The sequence below is a fragment of the Crinia signifera genome, chromosome 9 (assembly GCF_055691185.1).
Source record: "Crinia signifera chromosome 9, ASM5569118v1, whole genome shotgun sequence".
Lineage (NCBI taxonomy): Eukaryota > Metazoa > Chordata > Amphibia > Anura > Myobatrachidae > Crinia > Crinia signifera.
Genome location: NC_139225.1, coordinates 21335984 through 21348443, shown reverse-complemented (window position 1 = coordinate 21348443; position 12460 = coordinate 21335984). Strand labels below are relative to the sequence as shown.

At 47.4% G+C, this 12460-nt stretch overlaps 1 protein-coding gene across 8 annotated transcripts in view; it reads right to left on the bottom strand.

The window, feature by feature from the left end:
- The window catches only part of DAB2IP (DAB2 interacting protein), a 499976-nt gene that overhangs the window by 234785 nt on the left and 252731 nt on the right, over positions 1–12460 (bottom strand). For 7 of the 8 annotated variants that reach the window (XM_083161386.1, XM_083161390.1, XM_083161388.1 and 4 more), the window contains one exon: positions 3823–3941. In XM_083161386.1, coding sequence (XP_083017512.1) covers positions 3823–3941 — 119 coding nt within the window. Of the gene's footprint in view, positions 1–3822; positions 3953–12460 lie in introns of those variants that run through there. The other variant, XM_083161391.1, reaches the window with a different exon arrangement.

Below are 12460 nucleotides of genomic sequence, written 5' to 3'. Positions count from 1 at the left end.
AAACTATACAAGCAGCAGCTGATGCCCCCTCTGCACTTCCAGCCCCAGACTATACCAGCAGCAGCTGATGCCCCCTCTGCATTTCCAGCCCCAGACTATACCAACTGTAGCTGATGCCTCCTCTACTCCTCCAGCCCCCCACTACACCAACAGCAGCTGATGCCCTCTCTGCACTTCCAGCCCAAAATAAACCAGCAGCAGCTGATGCCTCCTCTGTACTTCCAGACTCCCACTATACCAGCAGCAGCTGCTGCCTCCTCTGCACCTCCAGCCCCCTACTATACCAGCAGCCGCTGATGCCTCATCTGCACCTCCAGCCCCCCACTATGCCAACAGCAGTTGATGCCCCCTCTGCACTTCCAGCCCAAACTATACCAGTAGCAGCTGATGCCTCCTCTGCTCCTCCAGCCCCACACTATACAAACAGCAGCTGATGCCTCCTCTGCACCTCCAGCCCCCCACTATACCAACAACAGCTGATACCCCCTCTGCACTTACAGCCCAGACTATACCAGCAGCAGCTGATGCCTTCTCTGCTCCTCCAGCCCCAAACACACTACAGCAACAGCAGCGGATGACCCCCCGCACCTTCGCCCCCCCCCCCCCCACACACACACACACACACAACAGCAGCTGATGCCTCCTCTGCACCTCCAGCCCCCCACTATACCAACAACAGCTGATGACTCCCCTGCACATCCAGCCTGACACTACATCAACAGCAGTGGATGCCCCCCTGCACCTTCAGCCCCCCCCCCCACACACACACACACACACACACACACAAACATATACACACAACAGCAGCTGATGTTCCTCTGCACCTCCAGCCCCACACTACACCAAAGAGCAGCTGATGCACCTCCTGTCCTACACTACACTACACTACAAGTAGCTGAAAACCCACACCATACCAGCAGCTGATGCCCCTCAGCTCCCAGCAGCAGCTGATGCCCCTCTGCACCTGTCGCCACACTACAACAAAAGCAGCTGATGCCCCTCTGCATGCCCAACTCAACACTACACCAACAGCAGCTGATGCCCCTCTGCACCTCCAGCACCCCACTATAATACAGATACAGTGCTGTAATATGGTGCCTCGGCATAGGCAGGTAATACAGGTATATGGCTATAATATGGCGCCAGGACAGATGCACAGTCCCACACAGAATAATGCACGGCCCCATATAGAGTAATGCACAGCCCCATATAGAGTAATGCACAGCCCCATATAGAATAATGCATGGCCCCCGTACAGAATAATGCAAATCCCCATATAGAATAATGAACAGTCCCATACAGAACAATACACATCCCCATATAGAATACATGGCTCCTATATAGAATAATGCACATCCCCAAACATAATGCACATCCTCTTATGAAATAATGCATGGCCCTCTATAGAATTATGTACATACCCCCTATAGAATAGTGAAAGACCCCTATACAGAACCCCCCCCCCTATAGAATAATGCACATCCCCATATAGACTAGTGCATGGCCCCCTAGTGCACATGCCCATACAGAATAATGAACAGTCCCATACAGAACAATACACATCCCCATATAGAATAATACATGGCCCCTATATATATTAATGCACATCGCCATATAGAATACATGGCTCCTATATATAGAATAATGCACATCCCCATACATAATACACATCCTCTTATGAAATAATGCATGGGCCCACTAAAGAATAATGTACGGCCCCTATACAGAATAATGCCCCCCCCCCCATAGAATAGTGCACAACCCCCAAAGAATAGCGCACGGCCCCCATACAGAATAATACACACCACCCACCCCCTTATAGAATAATGCACATCCCCATATAGACTAGTGCATGGCCCCCATACAGAATAATGCAACTCCCCATATAGAATAGTGCACATCCCCATATATAATATTGCAAATCTCCATATAGAATAATGCACATCCCCATATAGCATACTGCAAATCCCCATACAGAATAGTGCACATCCCCCTACAGAATAATGCATTGTCCCTATATATAATTCTGCACTGCCCCTTTAGAAAAATGCACATCCCCATATAGAATAATGCACGTCCCCCCAACACAGAATAATGCATGTCCCCTATACATAATAATGCACAGCCCCCTATAAAATGATGCATGTCCCCAATATATAATAATGCACAGCCGCCATACAGAATAATGCGCACACACACCCTATACAATACCGCGGGATGCAGTGTAAATCCCGGCGGTCGGGATCCCGGCGTTCAGAATCCCGACGCTGGAATCCTGATCGCCGAAATCCCGAAACTTTCTCCCTCCGTGGGTGTCCACGACACCCCCGCAGGGAGAATAAATTAGTGTGCCGAGCGTAGCGAGGCACCGGGCCCGCTGCGTGGTGAGCGCAGCGAGCCCGCAAAGGGGGGCGATCCACGTCCCCCCCTTGTCGGGATTTCAGCGATCGGGATTCCAGCATCGGGATTCTGAACGCCAGGATCCTGACCGCCGGGATTTAATACTGAATCCAATATCGCATTGCTCCTATATATAATAATGCATGCCCCCTGTAGAATAATGCACACCCCTATATATAATAAAGCATTGCCTATATATATATATATATATATCTATATCAAGCCCCTATAGAATAATGCACACACCCCTATATAATAATGTATTGCCCCTATATATAACAATACAAGCCCCCTATAGAATAATGCACACCCCCTATATTATAATGCATTCCCCTTAAATATAACAATGCACACCCCCATATAATAACGTATTGACCATATATATATATATATATATATATATATATATATATATATATATAGCAAGCCCCCTATAGAATAATGCACACCCCCTATATTATAATGCATTCCCCTTAAATATAACAATGCACACCCCCATATAATAACGCATTGACCATATATATATATATATATATATATATATATATAGCAAGCCCCCTATAGAATAATGCACGCACCCCTATGTAATAATGTACTGCCTATGTATATAATATTAATACAAGCCCCCTATAGAATAATACACCCCCTATATAATAATGCATTCCCCATACATACATACATACATACATACATACATACATATATATATATATATATATATATATATATATATAATTATGCACACCCCTGCAGAATAATGCATGGCCCCTATATATAATAATGCACGGCCCTATATAATAATACATTCCCCTTATATATAATAATGCACCCCCCCTATAGAATACTGCATTGACCCTACATAATAATGCAATACCCCTATATTATAACACATTGCCCATATATATAATTATGCACACCCCCATGCGCGTCCCCTATATATAATAATGCACGGCCCCCTGCGGAATAATGCTTGGCCCCTTTATATAATAATGCACAGCCCCCGAACAGAATAACGCACACACCTGTATAGAATAACACATTGCCCCTATATATATATAATAATGCACGCCCCCCTCCGTAGAATAATGCACACCCAGTATATAATAACTCATTGCCCTTACATACAATGCACGCCCCCTATAAAATAATGCACTGTCCCTAACTTTAATAATGCACGCCCCCCTGTACAATAATGCACACGCCCTATATAATAATGCACGCCCCCCATAGAATAATGCACTGACCCTATATAACAACGCATTATCATTCTATTTAAAATTGCCCACCCCCTATAGAATACGCACATCCCCTGTATAATAACGCATTGCCCCTATATATATATAATAATGCACGGGCCCCCTATGTAATGCACTTCCCCATACGGAACCCTGCCCGGCCCCACACAGACTATCCCCGGCTCACCTGTCATTGTCGCCGCTCCTGAAGCCCGGGAGGATGTGGCGGAAGCTGCTGTTGCGGTCTAGCTTGGGCTGGCTCTTTGTCCGCTTGATGGAGCCTTTGAGGCGGCGGCTGAGGAAGCCCTGCGGAGGGGACACAAGGAGACCGGGGGTTAGCGGCGCTGCGGATGGCGGCGGGGAGAGATGCTGCTGCTGATGGCTGTCACCGGGGCAGGATCCGGGCTCCCATCTCCTCACATCTGTCCCAGAGGCTGCTCTGAGAGGCCGGCGTGCTGCACGTCACTGCCCGCCCTCCCCAGCCGCTGTCACTATGGCAACCCCGGGCTCCTCACACACTGCTGTGTACACTGTGTACAGCCGCCGCCAGCAGCATCATATAGTGTATATACACACGTATATACATCTATACACACACAGGGAATCATATACACACACACACACAGGGAGGATCATATACACATGTATATACACACACAGTGACAGGGAGTATCATATACACCTATACACACAGGGAGCATCATATACACCTATACACACAGGGAGCATCATATACACCTACTGTATACACACAGGGAGCATCATATACACCTATACACACACAGAGCAACATATATACACAAAAACACAGGGAGGGGGGTCATATATACCCCTATACACACACAAAGGGGGAATATATATATATATATATATACACACCTATACACGCATACACAGCATTTTTTAATATATATATATATATATATATATATATATATATATATATATATACAAGGATAGCGGTCTGGCACTCCTCCGCCAACAGGCCGTGGCTGATGGTAACGTATGCCCGGGTGCACACACGTGTGAACACAATGTGCTCCAAATATACAGTGGAATAAATGCGTCACTCCTGGGTCTTCACAAAACGGAATTTAATTCCGTTTGGTGAAGACCCAGGAGTGACGCATTTATTCCACTGTATATATATATATATATATATATATATATATATTATATATATATATATATATACACACACCTATACACACACAGAGCATCATCTATACCTACACACTATATCAGCATCATATACTGTACACACACACAGGGAGCATCATATACATACACACACAGTGGGATCATCTATACACCTATATACATACACACAGAGATATAGGGATCATATAGTGTACAAAACACACCTGGGGTCATTTAATGTGCAACATACACACATTATTCTACATATAGATGGATCATATGAAGTACAACGCAGATGTGCAGTATACTGTCCATATACACAGAGATCATATAGTGTGCAACAGACACACACATGGGTCCATGCACACTGGGAGACTGACCATCGTGCATGCACAGCTAAGATGGGGAAATTCGCTGGGCCGATAATCGCTCAATGCATACACCCTGAACAATTTTCTCCCGTTTTGGCGATTTTCCCAGGGGTTGGTGGCTTTCCATAGCAGCATACTATGGAAAGCCATCCACCCCATCGCTCATCTGCTGGTAATACCAAAAAATGAGCCGGCAGCAGCCGTAAGTGATGCTGGAGCTTCAGCCCTCATCGCCGGGACGTACACACTGGGCGGCTTCTGAGCTGAAAGCAGCTTCAACGGTAACAGTGAGCAACTTTCAGCTCAACGTTGCCCAGTGTGTATTGTCCCTTACACAGTAACAGATGTCTCTGGGGAATGTTGACCTTGCAAAGTTCAATTCCGATAGAAAAACACTGAAGAATATGGTGGCACTATATAAACGCTCATAAACAAATGGCAATGTTAAACCAGTAATAAACTGCTTAATATGTCAGGTTGTCCCACATACCCAACAGTGAGAGACTGGTGCACACACAATAATGCTGCTTTCAGACCGCATTACTGGCTCTGACCCTGTATTTGAAAACGTTTCCAAAAATGGGTCTGCCAGGTAAAACTCCTTTCACACGCATCTCTTAAACGGTATATTACCGTTTAAATGCCTTTTTTTTACATAGTGCTAGTGCTGTCGGGCGGGAGGGAGCGCGGACGCCGCTGCCGGGTGGGTGGGAGGCAGGGCAGACGCTGCTGCCGGGTGGGTTTTAGGGTGGACGTACTACTAGTTCCCATCCGCTTTAGGGACCCCGCCACTGATCTAACATACACTGCAGGGACCCCCAGCACGATCATTCCCTTCCTGCGCTGCCCAAGTTGGGGGGGGGGGGCAATAGTGGTCCGCTCATTAGATATGCACAGAGCGGACCACTATTGGCTGGGTCCTAAATACCGTTTCAGACCCAATTTTGGTGCCAAAATACCGGGTCTGAAACGGGTAGGACCCTGCATTTTAACCGTTTAGTAAAAACAGCTTTTTTAAAACGTTAATCGGTTCTGCACCTTTCAGACCGCACATATTACCGTTTTAAAACGGTTAAAAATTGGCAAAATACCGGGTTTTTTTTAGTGTGGTCTGAAAGGGGCATTATTGTATTTATGTATGGTAAACTTTTATAGTGCTGGTAGACAGCTGCAGGGAATAGGACACGGCTCCTGCACGGAATTATCTGCAGGAATATTTACAGTTGAAGCTAAAGTTCACAGGACATAAAGGTTAGTGGGACAAGAACGACCGTCTGCAGATCTCCATGGGGTGGAGAGTTTGTTGGATAAAAACTATCAAAGCTTAAAGAGGGGGGAAAAAACGGTTATAGCTCAAAGTGAAATTTAAACGGTCACAGATCAAAGTGAAAGTACATCGCAGAAGCTGTCATTTTGACAGGCTTTTAATTAGTGAATGAATCATTTTTGTAGTATAAAATACACAGTAAAATTTGATCTGAGGCCAGCAGTGTCCTGTAGCGGGAGGGGGGCTGGGCAGTTGGGAGTCCCTGCTGCCACCCATTTGTCAGTGGGGAATAGATGCTGTGGTAATTTATGCTGTGGGGCAGCAGCGGCAAAACAGGGGTGTGGTCTTGAACGAGTGATGCAATTTGAAGGCAACACCCCCTAACTGCAAGGCCACACCCCCACAACTTTGGCTGCACCACACGCGAAGGTCCCGCTGGAACAACAATGAAAGTTGGGAGATCTGTTGTGGTGCCCCACTCACACTGTCGAGGGTAATGGTGGTGCAAGCAGATACTATGGCGGTTAGTTCCCTGTACTCCTCTTATTCCCACGTTACACTTTCACTACAGTAGTAATAGTGTCATTATTACTCCCATACCTAACGCATCAGCTGTTATCTACACAAACATAGATCGATCACACACACAGGAGGTCGTTCTAATCGCTACGCTCCCCTGCGCGTTCACACATAGGAGCGATGTTGGTCAACTGCGCATGCACGTAAACTTTTATACACATGTGCAGCCTCTTTGTGCAAGCGGGTACGGCAAATTGTTTATTAGACGGCACGTTTGCGTCGAGCAGGGCGGGGGGGGGGGGGCGGCGCAGGGCACGAGTGGTAGCACCCGTGGGACCGCCCAGCGTGTCATGGGCATCCCCAGGAGAACGTTGGGCATTACCATGCTAATGCGGCTGTGACTCTTCCCGTACAAGGGCGCCAAAGATCTAAAGAAGAGGCTGACTTAGATCTGCGAGCGCTCGCAGAACCATTCGATGATCGGCGAACATGGAATTATTTTGCCCCTGCATGCTAAATATCCATTCGCATGAGTGCAGGTGAAATCGTTTGTGTGTGTGTATGTGTGTTCGCGCGGGGGGGGGGGGGGTAGTGTTCCTGTGGGCGGGCTTGTTATCAGACATATTGTTGGTTCATGCCCACTGACAGACCAGCGATATATTGGTCATTCAGTTGAGCAGTCCGTATATCAGCCAATTAGATTTATACACCAGTTTATACACCGTCCCGTCATTGGATAAAATAACATCATCATAAATAAAATGACAGCTTTGGATACTTGTTGCGAATCCTTTGCAGGCAATGACTGGGGTCTGGAACCCACTGGCATCAGATGCTGGGTTTCCTCCGATGTGATGCCGTGCCAGCAGTTTACTACAGCCGTCTTAGGGTGTTTGTTCCCGGTTCCTTGTTCTTTCTGCCTTTGGGGGGTGATTCAGTGGTGATTGGACGAGGCCAAATTTGGAGCAAACGGCTTTGGCGAGATTCACGTTCGAGCCGTTCACTCCAGAGGGGGGCGGACATTGAGCCGGAGAAGGGGAGGGGGAACACCCAGCGTTTTATGGATATCCCCATGAAAATGCTGGGCGTTGCCCTAGGAACGCAGTCAGGCCGATCCCGGCTTGGGGCAGGTGGCTGACATCACATGATATCAGCGCTCCCGCCCCCTCTTCGGCGGACTCCGATGGAAATAAAAGTCAGTTTAGACGGAAGTATGGGTACTTGTGAGTTATCCGGGCTGCCGATTTCTAAATCGGGTCGGATCGGGCACATCGCATCGCATCGCATGCGACCATCGGATGCGATGCGATGCGATGACCCGATTTTTCCATAGGAATCAATGTTAAAATGGACTGAGTCCATTTTAACATGGAATTCAATGGGAAAAAGGGGTCCTTTTCATACCCCTACTATCCAAGTGGGCATGGAGTTGGATATAAACCTGTGGCGAGCGTAGCGAGCCACCGAGCCCGAAGCGTGGCGAGCGTAGCGAGCCCCGCGAGGGGACACAGAATACCGTCCCCTCGCGGGGCTCGCTTCGCTCGCCACGCTTCGGGCTCGGTGGCTCGCTACGCTCGCCACAGGTTTATATCCAACTCCATGCCCACTTGGATAGTAGGGGTATGAAAAGGACCCCTTTTTCCCATTGAATTCCATGTTAAAATGGACTCAGTCCATTTTAACATTGATTCCTATGGAAAAATCGGGTCATCGCATCCGATGATCGCATGCGATGCGATGCGATATCGCATCGCATCGCATCTGATTGTATGCCTTAACTTAAGGCATACAATCAAAAAATCGGCAGCCCAGATAACTCACAAGTACCGAAGTATGTTTAAGGTCAATGTCCAATAAACTTTAAGCAGACAGTATATCCCTATATACTACTGTCACCTCATCAGTAAGCACTAGTGACCCAGTGACATTGGAAGCCATGTTGTCCATGCCATGACATTGCCTTCACCGTGGTTTACAGTTCCGGTGGTATGCTTTGCACCATGAGCCGTTCCAAGCCTTCTCCATACGTTTTTAGGGTTGGGTAAAAAATGCCATTAGTCAGTATCCTGATTATTAGAATCCCGATGGTCAGAATGCAAAAGGATTCAGATGAATATTGTAACACTAACCAGCACTTCCCGCAGTCTAAACCTAAAGGTCTTCATACATTGCGGCAACTTCTCCCCTCGGAGAAGACGCAACAATGCTCCTTGAGCCGTCCAGGACATTCCCAGGCGATAGGTTCGCATGCGGTCCTCTTGCATGCCATATATCGCATGCAATCCCAGATGAATCCTGCAGATTGCTTCTCCTGCCGGGGCGACTTGGAGGGTCCGGTGCGATGCGTATGGGACCGCTCATCACATTAGAGCCGCTGCCATTCACTTGCAGTTTGGACTCTTTTCCGGCGATTGATCGCCACAATCGCAGGAAAAGAGCCCAAATTGCCGTTGAATCGCCCAGTGAATGGGGGACTTATCTATTCCTCCATCCCTCCCCGCAGCCTAACTTACACACTCGCCCATCTGGATCCACCGGCATTGTGACCGCAGGGATCCAGACTACATTGCCGTTTCCTCTTCCCATTATTCTGGTACTAAACTTAGATTCATCTGTCCGGAAAATGCTGATCCAGAACTGGTCTGGCTTTCTCAGATTTTTGCTGTGGCAAAGCTTAATCTGGTCTTTCTATTCTTCAGGCTTATAGCTGGGTACAGACGATATTTTGCAGATTCCGATGTTAAAATGGTCAGTGTGCACGCTCCCGCCTGTCGTCAGCAACATCCTCTGTCGCCCTTACATGCCGGGTGACAGAGGAAATTTCTAGTGACCCGAATGCAGCATGCCCCCCACTCCGTCAGGACTGGTTCCCCTGCTGGGGCCCGTTGCCCACTGATCTCACTGGGTGCACACACCTTCCAGTGCAGAGGTCCTTAGTACCCCCCACAGGTCACGTTTCCAGGTTACACGATGGTTGCGCTGTGTATCACCAACTATCACAGTTAAAAAATCCACAGGTGACGTGGAAAACATGGACTGAGTCTGAGATGCTGTGGTCTAGTGCAGGGGTAGCCAACTCCAGTCCTCGAGAGCTACCAACAGTTCATGTTTTCCAGCTCACCTCGCAGGTACACTCATTGCTGACTGACACATTTTAAAAGATCCACAGGTGGAGCTAATTACTTCACTTGTGATTCTGTGAGGAGACCTGGAAAACGTGCACTGTTGGTAGCTCTCGGGACTGGAGCTGGCTACCCCTGGTCTAGTGTGTAACCGGCTTATGGATGGTTTTCACCCTGTGGAGCACAAGCTTGGGACTATATTGTGGCTGCAGAGGTTCTTTTTTTTATACCTCTGCAGTGCACCTAGGGTCAACAGCATTACGAGTGAGCGTCACTTCATCCAGGCTGCGGGAGCTCCTTGCTGTACCAGCAGATGGAGTATGGGGAGCTGGCTCTCCAAATCCCCCAGTGTGCAGCCGCTCAGACCTGGAGCCCCAGGACAAAAATGTATTGATGGGAGGGGTCTATTTGTTGATGGGAGGGGTCTATTTATTGGTTACATAAAGACACAGACTGGCCACATATTATACAACAAATCCTCTCCTGTGGTTTCATCCCTGTGCTTACGTCACTTCCCTAATACCTAGTATTACAAAGCGCCCAACGTCTATTACCCACAGAAAACGCACAGTGGCCTATGCACCATTAATACCACCAACTGGATTCCTTTATAGCCGGCTCTTCCCTGGCTTTGTTCTCCTGAGGAGAGCTGCTGGGTTCACACTCACTCCACAAATAAACATTCGACTTCCAATAAAGGATAAACAATAGGACCATTATACCAATCAGCACACAGGCAGAGCCGGGCTCGCGCCATTCATCACCCGCGGTGAGGACGTCGTTACTCACCGACACTCCCGCAACTCCCGCTGTACTTTACAAATATCTCATTAACAATGTCATTAATACAAATTGCAGACGTGTAAGCAGATACAGTTTGGTTATCTCCAGATAGCTGGTAATTGGATCTTATTTCTGCCTGTAGAAAACAAAGCGGACAAATCTCTATTTAATAAGAGGTCTACATTGGGTTCCCATTTCTCAAAAGCCTTAACCGCGGTTTTGATTTATAATTCAGAATCAGATATTGGGTCTCGGCGGGAAGCAGTGATGTCCCCGTGTCCCCTGGATATGGCAGCAGCTGCGTGGTGTGTGGCCAGCAGGCAGGCCTGCGAAGCTTTCTAGTATTTGGTGTGCGCGCCATTGAAGTGGTACCTTTTGTGGCAGAGGGCAGTATTCAATGAGAAAAATTCTCCGTGTTTTATGGCGAGTTTGTGCTTTTCTCGCGTTGGACGGAGACTTTTGCTCTCAAAAAGCAAACAACCCTATTCAATGTGCCTTTCTGAGCGATTTTCGTCGTGTCTCTCCGTGTAGCAATTCTCCATCTTTTCATGGAGAAGTGGAATATGAACTATTAAAATAAAAGGGGTTTTGTTTTAATTTTGGTGTAAAAAAATTAGGAATTTTATTCTGAGAAGGGGCATGCTATTTTTATACATGTGCTTATAGCACATGAATATATATTTTAATTTAAAAAAAATATATATATTTTTTTTACACAGAGCAGCCAGCAGGGGGCTGGGAGCCGAGCCGCTCATTAGATATTCATATATTCACTGCACCCGATCATTACATATGCATGATCGGGAGCAGTGACTATACTCGGTCCCTGCTGGCTCTGGGGGGGGCAGCTTGTGCTGCCTGGGTCCCGGGGAGCCCTCCTCCCCTCCACAAAAGTTCTGGGGCAGGCAGGGAGACTTCAATCTCCCTGCCTGCCACCGTCCCATGGCTCCCTGCCACGGACGCTCGTCCGCTGCAGGGGTTAAGATTCGCCGCGAGGGGCAACTCGCCCCTCCGACATTGAATACAGGGAGAGCGAGTGGCAGCCAGCCCTCCGGAACACTGCGAGTGTGCAGCGAATCTTTATATTGAATACTGCCCCTTATCCTAATTCCATATTGATATGAAGCCGGTAAGTGCAGTTCATTGAATTGGTCATTGGTTTGAAGTCATTCAATATAAATACACCAGAAAGTTTATTCTCTGAAAATAGAACTGAACTTTGGAATAGGGACTCCTGGACAGTGGTGTAGCAATGTCACTGCCGCCCAAGTGGTGGCTTGGGGGAGCCGGCGCTGGGGGGGCGCATGGTCTCTGCAGATTGCAATGAGTTTGGCTGTCTGTATGGAATCTGTTGAAAATGTCCCTCCAAAAATGTCTGCCGACTTGGAGAAGACAGATGCTAGAGGCCCTACTGGGCAGGGTATATCGCTATCCGAACATTACGGATTCTGGGTAGCTAAATTTATATATATTGCCCCTGGAATATATATAAATATATGGCACCTGGCAATGGGTATGTAACAAGCAAAAAAAGAACTGGCAAAGAATAAGAAACATATCTACAAGACAGTACACCACGCTAAAATAGAAAATGTATTTTTCATTCTAAATCATAAAAATGGA